The 14,174-nt window shown below is 57.8% G+C and overlaps 2 protein-coding genes across 2 annotated transcripts in view; one reads left to right on the forward strand and one right to left on the reverse strand.

The window, feature by feature from the left end:
- Positions 1 to 1,532: 1,532 nt before the first annotated feature.
- Positions 1,533 to 3,201, forward strand: TSSC4 (tumor suppressing subtransferable candidate 4). Its single transcript, XM_027868718.1, has one exon. The coding sequence runs from the start codon at positions 1,902 to 1,904 to the stop codon at positions 2,832 to 2,834; it is 933 nt and encodes a 310-aa protein (XP_027724519.1). The 5' UTR covers positions 1,533 to 1,901; the 3' UTR covers positions 2,835 to 3,201.
- Positions 3,202 to 8,592: 5,391 nt separating this feature from the next.
- Positions 8,593 to 14,174, reverse strand: part of TRPM5 (transient receptor potential cation channel subfamily M member 5) — a 49,701-nt gene continuing 44,119 nt past the window's right edge. Inside the window, 6 exon segments of the mRNA XM_027868704.1 lie at positions 8,593 to 8,998; positions 9,000 to 9,046; positions 10,394 to 10,484; positions 10,645 to 10,717; positions 12,688 to 12,820; positions 13,779 to 13,957. Coding sequence (XP_027724505.1) covers positions 8,924 to 8,998; positions 9,000 to 9,046; positions 10,394 to 10,484; positions 10,645 to 10,717; positions 12,688 to 12,820; positions 13,779 to 13,957 — 598 coding nt within the window. The 3' untranslated portion in view covers positions 8,593 to 8,923.

Consider the following 14,174-nt stretch of genomic DNA (forward strand, 5'->3'; position numbering starts at 1 on the left):
CCAGCCAATGGGGAGACGGGAGCCTCGTCAAGTCCCGCCTCCTCCCGTCAAGGGACCTATCCCAGCGGCAGCTCGGGCGGAGCTGGGCATGCCAGCCCGCCAGCCCGGCCGGCCCGAGGGGGTGGGGGGACGGGGCCGAGCTCCGTGCGTTCATTAGGCGCCTGGTGTGTGCCGGGAATGGCACAAACGGCGGCCGAAGGCTTTCCCTACCCTAGACTCAACACGCAGTATTTGTGGATAAACGGGGAATTAGCCACCGAAGGGGGAGGGCTTCAGGAGGGGCAGGACTGCCTGGGGTCGCCGGGGGGAGAGGGCCTTGAATGCCGGGCAGAGCGTGCTGTAGCGGATGCTGGAGGCCCTAGGGAGCCTCGGCAGTTCACGGAGGGAGGGGTGACGTCGTCAGGTCAGCGTCTGAGACGCGCCGCCCATAGTAACAATTAGGCCTGACCCCAGATGGCTGTGGCCGAGGATGAGGGCTGGGGTCCCTGAACATCCCTGGGCCTCAGTTTCCCCAGCTATCAGTGACCTCTTTTGATTCCAAATCCCCACCCTGCCCCACTCCTCCGGGCCGCAGGGTGTGTGCTCTCGCCTGGCCCTCTCCAGGCGCGCAGACGGCGGGTGACGTCACTCCCGAAGGGTGGGAGCGCAAAGGAGGAACATCCGGGGCCCAGAATGGCTCCTCCCCCCCTCCCTCCTCCGCTTCTTCCTTCCCCTCCCCCTCCCTCCTCCGCTTCTTCCTTCCCCTCCCCTTCTTCCCCCTCCCCCTTCTCCTCCCCCCTCCCCCTCCCCCTCCCTCCTCCGCTTCTTCCTTCCCCTCCCCCCCTCCGCTTCTTCCTTCCCCTCCTCCTTCTCCTTCCCCTCCCCCTTCCTCTCTTTCCCCTCCCAGACCTCAGTTTCCTCACTTGAAAATGAGGGCATTAGGGAATCAATCAGCCCTGCACAAGGTCGGGCGGATCCCCAGGGAGAGAGCGGAGGGGGGAAGGGCGGGGCCTGCCCCCTCTGTTCGCCTGTCCCCCCCCCCCCCCCTGCCCACCAGGGCCGAGCCACACGCCCCGGAGCCAGGACAGAGGCTCCGTCCCAGAAGGCCGCCGGGAGGAGGCGATCGCCTTCCCGCCCCCGCACCGCGGGGAGCGTACAGCGTTGGGCGGCTCCGGCAGGCGGCGCTGTTGCACGCCTCCATCCAGGCAGCCCCGCCCCGCCCCGCCCCGCCCCGCCCCGTCCCGCGAGGCATTGTGGGCGTCCTCCGCTCATCTCGCCCCCTCCCTCTTCAGCCCACGCCGAAGAGTCGGTATCTGAAAAACCGCGCGAGGACCGGTCTTCCGGGAGGCCAAGGCGCATGCGCGAGATCCGGCCTCCTCCTCAGAGGGTCACGTGCAGAGGTTTCCTTCGGCGCGCTCGGTCCCCTGGCCGGGACGTCACCGTGTTGCATTGTGGGGGTTGTCGTTTTCCTTTGGACTAGCCCCGGGCAGTGAAGGGGGCGGGGACTCGGCTTCCCAGAAAGCCGTGCGGGCGGGGGGGCGGGGCCGGCTCATCCTCGAGGCCCAAGATGGTGGCTGCAGGTTTGCTCTCCCTAAGGCAGGTCTCAGGGTTTGGGCCCAGCCCGGCACAGCCCTACCTCGGTTTCCCCTTCTGTAAGAGGTGGGGCTGGGAGCAGTGAGCCCCCCCCCCCAGGCCGCGGCTAGCGCGGGGAACCCTCGTGACCCCGAGCCTCAGTATCACCCTCCCCCCCCACCCCCCGTGACTGACCCTGGTCAGGGTGTCAGTACTTCGCCTCGGTTTCCCCATCTGCACAGGCTCTGCTCTCCCCTCCCCCCACCACAGCCGGCAGAGGCCAGAACCAGCACGAGGTCCCCCCACCTCGCACTGCGGCCCTGGGGAAACTGAGGCCGGGGAGGCCGGCGATGGCGGACCGAGGGGGCGGCGACGCGTCGCTGGGGCTGCTGCCGGACTGCGAGGCCATGCCGTCGGACACGGGCTCGCTCAGCGACTCGGACTCGGACTCGGACTCGGGCTCGGCCGGGCCGTCCCCGGGGGAGCCGCCCTTCCTGGAGGAGGCGGCGGAATCGGAGGACGAGGAGCCCCCCGAGGAGCCCCCGCAGCGCCCCGGGAGCCCCGTGCGGCCCTTCCACCTGCGGGGCATGAGCCCCACCTTCTCCCTGCTTAGCCGCAGCATATTTGACGGCCTGGAGGGGGCGGCCCGGACCCTCCCGCCCCCCGCTGCGGCCCCCGCGCCCCCCGCGCCCGACGCCGGGACCTTCAAACGGCCCCTGCCGCCCCCCGGGCCCCCGCGGAGGCCCGTCCGAGCCCAGGTCCCCGACTACGTGACGCATCCTGAGCGCTGGACCAAGTACAGCCTGGAGGACGTCCCCGAGGGCAGCGACCGCAGCAACCGAGCCGTGGCCCTCGAGTTCCTGGGGGACCTGAAGAAGAGGGCGGGGGGCCAGAGCCCCGCGCCCCAAGAAAGCTGCGCCCCCTCCTTCAACCAGGACCCCTCGAGCCGCGGGGCCGGCAGGATTGTGTTCACCAAGCCCGCCAAGGCCGGCGAGGCCGGGTCGGAGCGCAGGCGGCCCCCGTGGAGGGCAGACGACAGGGAGCCCGGGGACGAGCTGGTGGCGCTGGGCCACCTGGGCTCGGCGGGGGGCCCCGACGTAGAGGCCGAGGGAGACGAGCCCCCGAGGAGGCGGGCGGAGCCCCGGGATGCCGCCATGCAGGAAGAGGAGGCCTCCCCCTCGGAGCCCCCCGCCGTACCCGTGGGCTTCCACAGCAGCAGAAAGAGGAGCAGAGATCACCTCCGGCTCAAGGGGACTGCGGAGGAAGAGAGCGAGGAAGCCTGAGCGCCACTGGGCGCGGGGGACGCCTCCAGGACAGTCGGCCTCCCAGCAGGCATGGAAGCGCTTTCCGTCACTGGACAGCTAATCGTCTCCCACTTGTTGTACCGGGCTGAAATCGGCCCCCTCGACCTCTGCCTCCCCCACGATCCTGGTACGAGGGAGCTCGCTCTGTTGTTGGGGAAGGGATCATTTGGTAATAACCAAACCAAATACCGTCCCAGCGAAGGGAGAGAGCCGCTTCTTGGGGCATGGAACGCTGATGGCCCCCATCGCTTTCCTTCATTTCCTTGGGGCCTCTTGTTGTCTGTCAGCCTCCCCAGTCCCTCCGGCTTGGTTTGTCCTTGTGAAGACAATAAAAGGTTTCCATGAAGTCTGGTGCTCTCCGGTGTCTCCTTGCCTACCCAGCAGACCCTTGGGGGAGGGCCCAGGGGCTCAGCAGGCTCCCACAGGTCTGCCCACTGGCCGAGCCAGTAGGGGCCACTTTCCTGCTTCCCTGACGTCTCTAAGGCTCTTTCCTCACTCCCCTGAGAGGAGTGAGCTCCCAGCCTTACTTGTACTGGGGTCTTCTGCTTGAGCAGATGGCACAGGGACAGAGGGTGCCCTCAGCGCTAGCAGTGGGGGTCACCCGGGGCTTGCATCCGTCCTTGTCCACACATGTCTGGGTTTTACTCCCAGAGTGACCTCAGCCCCTGCCCTCCACAAGGGTGGCCCCAGGCAGGTGTTTCCCCGAGGGGGACACTGGGCCTTAAAAGCCACTGTCTTCTGCACAGGAGGAAAGTGCAGTCAAGGGAAAGAGCATGACACCCAGTCAGGGTCACACAGCTGGGCTGGGGCCCAGGTTCTGGGCAGCCATCTGCACTGGGGCCCAAGAGGGACTGGGTGTGGGGTGGGGGGCACTCCATGGTGCCTCTGACTGGCCACCCCTGGTTCTTTCCCCCCCTCCCCCCATGCTTCCAAGGCCCTCAGCAAAAGAGAGAGAAGGTCTGTTCTTTGAGTGAAGCCCCGATTCATGGGGCCAGGGGTTCCTGGCACTCGGTCAGTGAATATTAGCCATCCCTGCTCAAGGCAGTCAGTGCCCAGGGGCTCCAGCTGAGCAGGAGGGGTAGGGGAGGGAGACCATCAGAGGCAGGCAAGAGGGGCCTGGTTTTCTCAGGCCCCAGTATCTGCTGCTCTGTGTTGGCCTTTCCTTGCCTTCTGGGACCTGTGTTCCCACTGTCTTGGAGCTGGACAGGCCAGTAAGGCCAACCCATATTGACCAAAGATTCCCTGACAAATGGTTACCAACTCTACTTAAAAGACCCCCAATGGGGGGACCCCACTGTCCCCAACGATGGTGCACCTCCTTCCCCCCCACCCCAGTCTTCATTGAGTGCTAGAGGGTAGTCCAACCCTCTCATTTTATAGAAGAGGAAATAGGCATGGAGGGAAGGGCCTTGGCACCTGGAGTGGTCCAGGACCTCTGTCCCTGCAGTGGGGTGTTCAGTGTGCCACCTGGCTTCAGGTGCGGGTGTGGGAACTGGCAGCCTGGCTGGAACAAGAACACTGCTGGCTAGGGCCCAGTGCCATGGCTCACTTCAAAGGGTGCTGGGCCCTAGCTGATTCCATTATTGATGAACATGCTCAAGGGTTGTAAACCTATTAGTGCAGGTTCTCTAAGGAGTTGGAGGAGGAAGGCCAGGGGTGCTGAGCATGAAAGTGAATCAGCTTTGCCAATTGCCTTCCTGGCACTGTGTCTTCTCTTCAGGGAGGGCTCCAGCCAATCGGGAGCAGGGGCTGGGGGGTGGATTTCCCAGAAATTCCATTTGATCAAGGGGCATTAATCCAAAGGCTGTCAGGGAGGGGCAGTGTGGGGATTGGGGCTGCCAACTCTCCAGGATGGCAATCAGGCTGACGGCTCTGAGGGCTCACACACTCATTTCTCAGGACAGTTGGACAGGGTTTTGACTGAGAGGCAGTACTCTGGAGGGAACTGAGTCTGGTTCGGACTTGTCTTCCAGGAAAGGATGGGATGGCTCCTGTGGCTAGGACACTTTGGGGGTACAAAAGTTGCATGACCCCTGCCCTTGGGGAGCTTATCATCTGTGTGTTGGAGGTGGGGGCAGAGGATACCAAACCGAGGGGTTTCAGAATTTTGTAATCCTTTATAAAAAAGTCATTTGATCCTCTTAACACCTTGATCTGCTGCTCTGTGCCCCTTGGAGCCGGCAAGGTCCTGGTGCTAGAGGGAGGTGAGCAAGTGAACCTAAGCAGGTTTGAGTTTCAGGAAGGAAGCCGGGGTCTAGGGGTAAGCAATCATGCTGCCTCTGCAGGCAGTCTTCAACACCAAGTAGAAGAACCCACAGGGAGGCTTGAGGGTGGAGGCACATTTTGGGAATTCTGGGGTTCAGGCCCCCAGGTTCTGAAAGCCTGAATCTGCCCTGGGGGAGAACCAATAGGCTTTGCCTTGGAAGTGGAGGCCAGATTCTGAGAGGTGGGCCCTTTATGTATGCGGTGTTCTCAGGTTTGTCCAATTCAGCGAATGGACAGAAAAATGTTTCCTCGTTACCATCATCTGAGTGGATTTCAGGTGGCCCTTCCTGCCCAGAAAGGCTGCTGTGGGTGTCTGCTGTCAGAGGAAGGAGGCATTAGGATTAAGCAGAAGTGAGAAGCGAGAGTGTTTCCCATCATTGGACCCTTCTGGCCCTCAGGTTACCAGAAACGGAGTGTTGTATGGGTCCCTTCATATCTCTCAATCCATCACTTTCTCATGACCCTGCTATGTTACGAATGACCAGTAGCTGTCCGGCCTCTACCAGACAATCTGGGGGAAGCTCATTACCATCCCAGCCTCATGGGGAAGTTTCTCTCCATCAAGGCCTTCTCTGGGATTTCTTTGTTGTCAGGTCTGCCTTTCAGGGTCGAGGAGAGGAAGTCACAGAATGACAGAATTTGGGGAGTTCAGAGGGACCTCAGGGGCTGCGTCGTCCAGCGTATACCCAAAAGCAATCCCATGTATAACATACCAGCTGAGCTCTGTTTGCCCATCCCTCTGCAGAGCTCCAGCCTCAGAATCTCCAGCTGTCAACTGGACACCTCCAAATAGATGTTCCACAGACATCTTAAGCTCAGCATATTCAAAACCAAATTCATCACCTTACCCTCTGAATGATCCCCGTCCCCTTCCTGTCTTTCCCATTGTCGTTTGTCCTTCATTTTCAGAGAGGACTGACATCATAGGGTCATGATGACTTGTGTATGAATTGGGTTTCAGTGAGGCAGAGTCGCACAAAGTCATTAGCCTCACTCTTCCTGAGTCGTTGAAGTCCAGTAGCAAGACAAATCAGGACAACTAGTGGCCCAGGATGCAGTGGATGACCTTGGCATCTTCGATGTCTGACCAACCTCTAAGCGCTCCACAGGGCTTCCTGGCCCCTGGAACAAATTGTTCTCGTCCACCCATTTCACTGAGGGAAGTCTTCATATGCTTGGGGTGGATGGGGTGTTAAGGGAGGACCAGCACCTCTGGTGTGAGGGCTCGCCAAGCCCTTTTCAGGGCTGCTTATTGACCTTTGGTGTCCACCTTTCACCCAACTTTCAGATGTTGCTCCGGGAAGCTGTAGCATGAGCAGTGGCCACATTCCGGTAAAAATATCTTAGCAAACGGGTTAAACCAGCAGGCCTCAAACCCAGCAGGGGCATGTCTACCTTCTCTGTTACTGTGGAGGGTAACACCATCCTTCCATCCCTCAGACACCTAACCTAAGTGTCATCCTGGACTCCTCACTATCTCTCACCCTCCATGTTCAATATGATTCCAGGGCCTATAGATTTCACCTCTGCCGCATCTCTGGTTGATTTCACTTCTGAGTATCTCTGGTCGATTTCACTTCTGAGTATCTCTGGTCGATTTCACCTCTTCCGCACCTCTGGTCCATCTTGCCTCTGCCGCACCTCTGGTCCATCTGGCCTCTTCCGCACCTCTGGTCCATCTCGCCTCTTCCGCACCTCTGGTCCATTTCGCCTCTTCCGCACCTCTGGTCCATTTCGCCTCTGCAGCACCTCTGGTCCATTTTGCCTCTGCAGCATCTCTGGTCCATTGCACCTCTGGTCCATCTCGCCTCTGCAGCATCTCTGGTCCATTTTGCCTCTACAGCACCTCTGGTCCATTTTGCCTCTGCAGCATCTCTGGTCCATTGCACCTCTGGTCCATTTTGCCTCTGCAGCATCTCTGGTCCCTTGCACCTCTGGTGCATTTCGCCTCTGCCGCACCTCTGGTCCATCTCACCTCTGCAGCACCTCTGGTCCATCTCGCCTCTTCCGCACCTCTGGTCCATCTCGCCTCTTCCGCACCTCTGGTCCATTTCGCCTCTGCAGCACCTCTGGTCCATTTCGCCTCTGCAGCACCTCTGGTCCATTTCGCCTCTGCAGCACCTCTGGTCCATCTTGCCTCTGCAGCACCTCTGGTCCATTTCGCCTCTGCAGCATCTCTGGGACACACTCCCTTTTCTTATCTGTCGCTGTTCCCCCCCCTGCTGCACATCCTCATCACCTCATACCTGGACTGTTGCAATAGCTGCTGGGAAGGGGGGTGGTGTGTCTGCCTCGAGTCTCTCCCTGCTCCAGTCCATCCTTTATTCAGCTGTTAAAGTAATTTTCCTAAAGCCCAATGTCACTTCCCTACTCAGTAAACTCCATTGTCTCCCTATTACCCTCAGAATCAAACACAAAATGCTGTTTGGCCTTCAAAACCCTACATAACCCACCCCCTCTTCCAGTCTCCTTCCAAACATGTACCTTTCAATCCAGCAACACCAGCCTCTTGGCTGTTTTCCCAACTCCAGGTATTTTCAAGGGCTATCCCTCATGGCTAGAACTGAAATTTTCTTTCTTTACTTACCAGACTTAATGAGTATGAGTAGAAATCAGGCACTTCTGACTCTTGGCTTTTCTGGCATAATTCTAGTCTCTCAACTAAAACCCCATTTTCTACAGGAAAACCGCACCCCCCAGGTTAATGCTTTCCCTCTGGTGATGATCTCCAATTCATCCTTGGATCTGTAAATAATTATTTTCATGTTCTCTCTCTCCCTTTAGAGTGTAAGCTCCTTGTGGGCAAGGACTATCTTTTGCCTTCCTTTGCCTTTCCCTAGCTCTCAGCAGGTGCCTGGCACACAGTAGGTATATAATACTTACTGAGTTGACCTGACTTGATAAGTGGTCATTTAACTTCTACTTGAAGACCCTCAATGAAATTAAGTCTATAATCTCTTAGGCAGCCCAGTGTAACTTGGGACAACTTTCTCTCTTAGCAAATCTTTCCTGAGTTTTTCTGGAGGTCTCATTCATCTTGCACATGACAAGTCTTCAGATACCCAAAGACAGCTCTCATGTCCCCACTAAGTCTTCTCTTTTGAGGCCTCTGTCAGACCCTCAGTCCCATGCAGTTGCTGGGTCTGGAGGAGAAGCAGAAGAGAGCCTGGGACCTACCAGAAAAGCAGACCATAAAGGTAGGAAGAGCTAAGATCTGGGGCCCCAAATCCTGCTTATGGGAAGACTAAGCTAGAATGTGGACGTGGGGCCAGAGCCACAGAGGCTGATAATTGAAGACCTTGAACAAAAAGGGGCCAGACAAGGGGCACGTGTCCTGGATGAATAAAGAGAAGCACCCTGGGAAAGATGTGCTGCATGGCCAGGGGCTCACGAAGATTCATTGTAGACAGAAGAAAACAAGAAAGCTCAGGAGAGAAGCAAACAGAGCCATTTTGCTATTTCCCTTTGAAATTTAATATACATTTTAAACAGCTGTGCCTCAGGAGATCATGGCTTCAGCTACAATCGTTTTTTTGCTCTTTGAATGCTAAAATACTCGTGTTTGTTGAAGTTCTTAGTAGGAAGCAAGTTAATTTTAAAAATGGAAAAGGAGAAAGATGCCAGTAAATTTGACAGCAAATGCTAAAAGCCATGGAGTGACAGGGGAGGTTCAGGGCTCCGGTTCAACACCTGCAGGGGACCCGTCCTTTCTCTTCTCTCTGGTTCTTGGGCTGGAGCTGCCTGACCGCCACCCCTGCTCACGAAGACTGACGAGTGAAGACAAAACTGCTAGAGATGAAATGTCACGGGCTGGAGAAACTGCCTTCCCCAGGTACAGAATATGCGTCAGCCACAGCCGCAGGAACATCAAGGGCTGGGGACCTCTTCCTGGAGAGGAATTTGCCCTCCTCCTTCACTGCTGTTACCTGGGAAGCAGCATTGGGGAGAAAAATGGAATTTGGGCTGTGAGGATTCGGGGTGGAGTCCCAGATCAGTGCTTGGTAGCTATGTGACCCAGTAAATGATACGTGCTTGTTAATCATTGATTGGGTGAGCCGCTTAATTTCCCTTGTCCTCAGTTCCCTCATCTGTAAAATGGGGGTAATGCCATTCACTGCCAGGCTGGTTGAAAGGGCTTTGCAGAAATTGGAGGTGGGGATGGTGGGAGGTGGGAGGTGGTGATCCCCGGAGGGAGGGGGATGGGCTATATGCCCTCCAAAGAGCCCAGCCAGGGGGACGCTGAGGGGCTGCAGCCTGAGCTCTCGTGTCCCCCGCCCCCGCCCGGGAGCTAGGTGTTTGGGTGCAAGGTTCCCCTGGGCAGGTGGGTCCAGAACAGAAGCAGAGACCCAGCCCAGCTGCCTCTGGCCCTGGGGACCAGCGCTTCTGGTTTTGGAGCCCATGGTGGCTTTCTCCCCAGACCCTGATGACCATAGCGCCTCTGCTTCTAGGCAGCAAGGGGGCCTTTCTGGGCTGAGCTCAGTAAGGAAGAACAAGCTCTGGCCGAGACAGCGGAGAATCCTGAAAGACTGGAACCGAAAGGTACCTTAGAGCCTCTAGTCCTATTTTTACAGAGGGAGAAACTGAGACCCAGACAGGGGAAGGGCATGAAGATCCCAGAGCTAATAATCTCAGAGTCCTCTCATGCCCAGGTACCTCATGGCACTGAGGAGCAGCTAGGTGGCGCCATAGTGCACAGAGTGCTAGGCCTGGAGTCACGAAGACCTGAGTTCAAATGCCGCCGCAGACAGTTACTAACTGTGTGACCCTGGCGAGTCACTTCACCCTGTTTGCTTCAGTTTCCTCATCTGTCAAATGAGCTGAAGAAGGAAATGGCAAACCACTTCCATATCTTTGGCAAGAAAACCCCAAACTGGGTCCCAAAGAGTTGGACACAACTGAACACAACAGCCAACAAGGAGAATGAAGGGGCTTCCCTGAGTCCGCCTGGTGAGCTGGTATGAGATGCAGGCCCAAGGCTCGAATTTCCTGACTTCCCTTCATGCCATGTGGGTCATAGGCTCAGCATCCCTTAGCTGAGGAGACAGCTCTTAGGCCTGAGCTCACTGGTCACACCCCTGGCCCTCCAGACTCATTCACTGCTCACCTGGGCACAGAGGGCCTCCTCCCTGCCATTCTCAGTCTCTGAACGCAGACTGGGCAGGCTCGATATCCCCATTGGACAGAGGAGGAAACTGAGGCCCAGAGGGGAGAAGACTGTCCCCAGGTCACACAGCGAGTCAGTAACAGGCAGGGCCCTGTTCCCTCAGCCTTACCTGCAGAGTTTGGTGGTGGCTGGCGCTCCATGGAGCTGGCCCAGGTCAGCGTGTCCGCCATGGTGGACAGGACGACTGTGCAGTAATTGATCTGAAATACAAAATGGACGTGCCACCCCTAGCCCTGGCTGGAAGACCTTCCCTGCCCTCCTCTGTCTGAACCCTCACTGCCCCAGGCTGACCATCTGCCCCACCCCCCACCCCCACAGACGAGAGAGAGAGAAAGCCAGAGGCCAGAACTGGATCTTTACTTGTGACTCCAGAGCCCGAATGCGCTTCTCTGGTTCTCTCAAGCCTGCCACGTGTTGGCTGATGAAATCCACCCTATGGAAAAACAAAAAAAGACACGTTTCTGGGAGCCAAAAGAAGAGGCCTTTCCCAGGCCAGTGAGGGGGAGATATAGAGCTGGAAGAGCCCTCACAGAGAGATCCTTTGATCCAGGCCCCTCAGGGAAACTGAGGCCCAGCGAGGGGAAGGGTGCATCGCCTTCTGCAGAATGATCTCTGAGGCTGACACGGTCCTCTACCTAAGCAGAATCTTTCTCTATGCACTTCGGGCCCCTTCGGGCACTTTCTGACCTACAGAGATACTGACCACTGCTCGCTTCGGACCTCAGTTTCCCTCCGTATACACAGTCTCCAAAGGTCTTGCCAGTGGTGATGGGCTGTGAGCTCCCCTGGGGACCTGAGCCATGGGCCTGAGAGAGTTTCCTATGGGATGGGCCTCTCAGATCCTGGGGGCTGCCAGCTCCCGTCTGCTGGCCTGCCCACAAGGGCTTGTTTTGATATCCCCCTTGTAAAGGGTTTCCAGCCTCGCCGAGCAGTAATTACTCACGTAAGGGCAGAGAGCGGGGCTGGCCCCAGTTCATCAGGAGACCTGGCCAAGCGGTGCCAGAGATGCACTTAGATTGGTTCCCAGGAGAGGGAAGGAAACGCCCAGTCATTGCAGCCCCTCGCACCCAGCAGACGCTCTGAGGCCACTCTCTGGGACGCGGAGCTTCTAAGGTTAGCGCCACCTCAGGCTGCCGGCTGTCCTCTCCCAGGCCCCCAGTTGGGCCGGGGCGCCAGACCCACTCCCCTTCCCCAAAGGGGCACGAGCCCCACACAAGAGCAGGAAAAGATCGAATCTAGATGTCTATGACCACATGAGTCCAACCTCCTTATTTTACAGATGGGAAAACTGAGGCCCAGACGAAGGAATGGATTCACTCAAAGCTGCCCAGAGGTGGGTTTGAACCCAAGCCTTCTGACTCCAATTCCAGTGCTGACCCCATGGCACTGGGGGTCACTGGGATTCTTAGAGCCTCAGTTTCCTCATCTATAAAAGATGGTGATAGTCTTTGCACTACCTACATCTTAAATAGAAGAGACTTGTGACCCTTAAAGTTTTGGGCCTAGAAATGAGAGGGATGGGGACAACGCTAGGGACCCCTCTGATGAAGGGGCAGTGTGTTCTCCTGGAAGTCTGGCAGGCCTGGGGTCCAGCCCCACCTCAGATGCTCAGTGGGGGGTGACCCAGCAAGAAGCCTCTCCCAGGCCCCTTTGGGCTGGTCCAGTTTGTCCTGCTCCTGGCTTGTCACATGTACTTGTCGTGACACCATCTCCCCACTCTGAGGGGCTTAATAATTGCTCGCTAATCGGGCTTAACCCGTAAAATGAGGGGGGTGGATTCCATGACCTTTCAGGTCCCTTCTGGCGCCAAATCTATGGTGTTATGAAATCACAGAGGTGGCTCAAAAGCCCTCCTCAGCCCCTCCTTGTTTTAGGGGGACGACCCTTGGCTCTAGGACATGATCCCGTAGAGTCTGAGCATGGGCAGCTCTAGCCAAACCAGAAAGGCTTGGAAGAGGCCCGGCCCAAGCTAGCTGAGGGCAGAGGGCAGAGGGCAGAGGGCAGAGGCTCATCCCCAGGAAGACCAATGGCTGAAGTCCTAGAAGAGTCGGGACAGACCCTCAAGGTACCAAGTTCGGCAGGACTGTTACCCCTCCTGGATAAGCGAGCGCCTCAACCCTGTTCCAGACCACTGGAAGGCTGGCTGGGGAGCGCTTTAGGGGCCCCAAGAAAGCTCTCTGCCTTTTCCTCATGAAGGCCTGGCCCTCTGGTGTTTTGGGGAGCAGACTCCTGCTGGCTGGGGTTCCCAGGGCTGAGTGACCAGCCGGGCCAACCTTAAGGACAGGGAAGATGGTGTGCGGTCAGGAAAGAAGGGTCACAGAGGCTCCACTGCCCTGTTGGGGAGCCCTGAGTTTGGGGCAGCTTCCTCAGAGCCTCAGGAAAGATGGGGACAGAGATGCTCACCTGTGGGACATTTTTTTTAATGTTTCCCTGGTACTTTCTTTCCTCCTTTTCTCCAGATTGACCAAAAAGTTTTCCTTCTGGACGGTTTCCCAGGTGACAATTTTCTGGTCCAAGCTATCAGGCAAGTCTCTCTCTAGATGGGAAGATTTGGGGTGAGTTTCTCAGAAGGAGATGGTAGACTTGGGGATTGGAAAGTAAAGCAAGGATGGGGTGAAGGGCCCTGGCCTCCGAGGGAGGGGAGTCCTGCAGCTGCTCTGACCCTGGGAGCGACAGAGAGGCAGAAAGCCTCTGCTGGAGAGAAGGGCCCCCAGGCCTGCTGACCCGGCACGCTGGAGTGTCAGGCCTCAGAGCTGGGCAGAACTGTACTGACACCGAGGCGCACGTTCCCCCTCCCTCTGCAGGTCTCTCTCTCGTTCTCTTTCTTTCTCTTTCCTATCTCCCTCCTTCCGTATGTCTGTTTCTCTCTCCCTCTCTTTCTTTCTATGAGTCTCTCTCTGTCTCTCTCCCCCTCTCTTTTTGTGTCTTTCTCTGTGTCTCTCTTTCACTCTCTCTTTCTCTCTCCTCTCTCTGTTTCTCTCTCCCACCCTCTGTCTGTTTGTCTGTCTGTCTGTCTCTTCTTGTTTTGGGCTCAGTCCATGGCAGACCTTAGGAGCCATTTGGGGCCTGGCTTAGCCTCACACCCATAGAGCCCCGCTGTGCCCAGCCTGTGCCACAGCTTAGGAGCCACTGCCAGAGGCTCAGGATGGGCAGGGCTATGGCTGGCAAGTTTGTGCTCCAAACACATGGGCCTTTGAGGGCTCCACGTGTGTCCTGGGAGCGGGGGTAGTCAGACATCCTCTGGGTACTTCCTGCCCCCTCACCCCGTTGTGAGGATGGAGGAACCTGGGAGAGCCAACAGGCTGCGGGTGGGAGGGGTGTCCCGGGTCCACGGGCCTCCTTCTGGCTTTCTCCTATTACCTGGGCCTTCCCCAGATTGGGATGGAGGAAGGGGATCTGCCTGCCAGCCCTCTCTACCTCCCCCCACCCTTCCCAGGGCTGAGGGGCCTCAGAAAGCCCAATTCTCTCTCCCCAGGCCAGGCCTGACTGCTCACCCAGACGCTCCCTCTTATGCTCTTGCTGCTTAAAGGCCCTTTTGAGGATGAGGCTGAGATGGCTGAGCAGGATGAAGGGTGGTGCCAGGGCTGGGCGCTCGTGGTACTCCACAATGAGGTTGTAGCGTTGGAACTTCCAGAAGATGTCGGCATTGCCCTGGACTACCTGGAAGGTGTAGCTGAGGTGGACCCAGAAAGATGTGCTGGTTAGTCAGCAAGGAGGCTGAGCCACCACCATCGACGGCAGGCTCGGCACCCTCAGGCCCCTCTCAGAAGCCCTCCCTGCACCTCGTCTGTCACACCAACAAGTGACCCGTCCCTGACCTCCACTTGTCCTCCGCTGACCACACTGACGCCAAGCTGCAGATGGCCCCCTAGGGCTCCCTTTCCAGCCTG

The sequence above is a fragment of the Vombatus ursinus genome, unplaced genomic scaffold (assembly GCF_900497805.2).
Source record: "Vombatus ursinus unplaced genomic scaffold, bare-nosed wombat genome assembly UNPS02014790.1, whole genome shotgun sequence".
NCBI classification, from domain to species: domain Eukaryota; kingdom Metazoa; phylum Chordata; class Mammalia; order Diprotodontia; family Vombatidae; genus Vombatus; species Vombatus ursinus.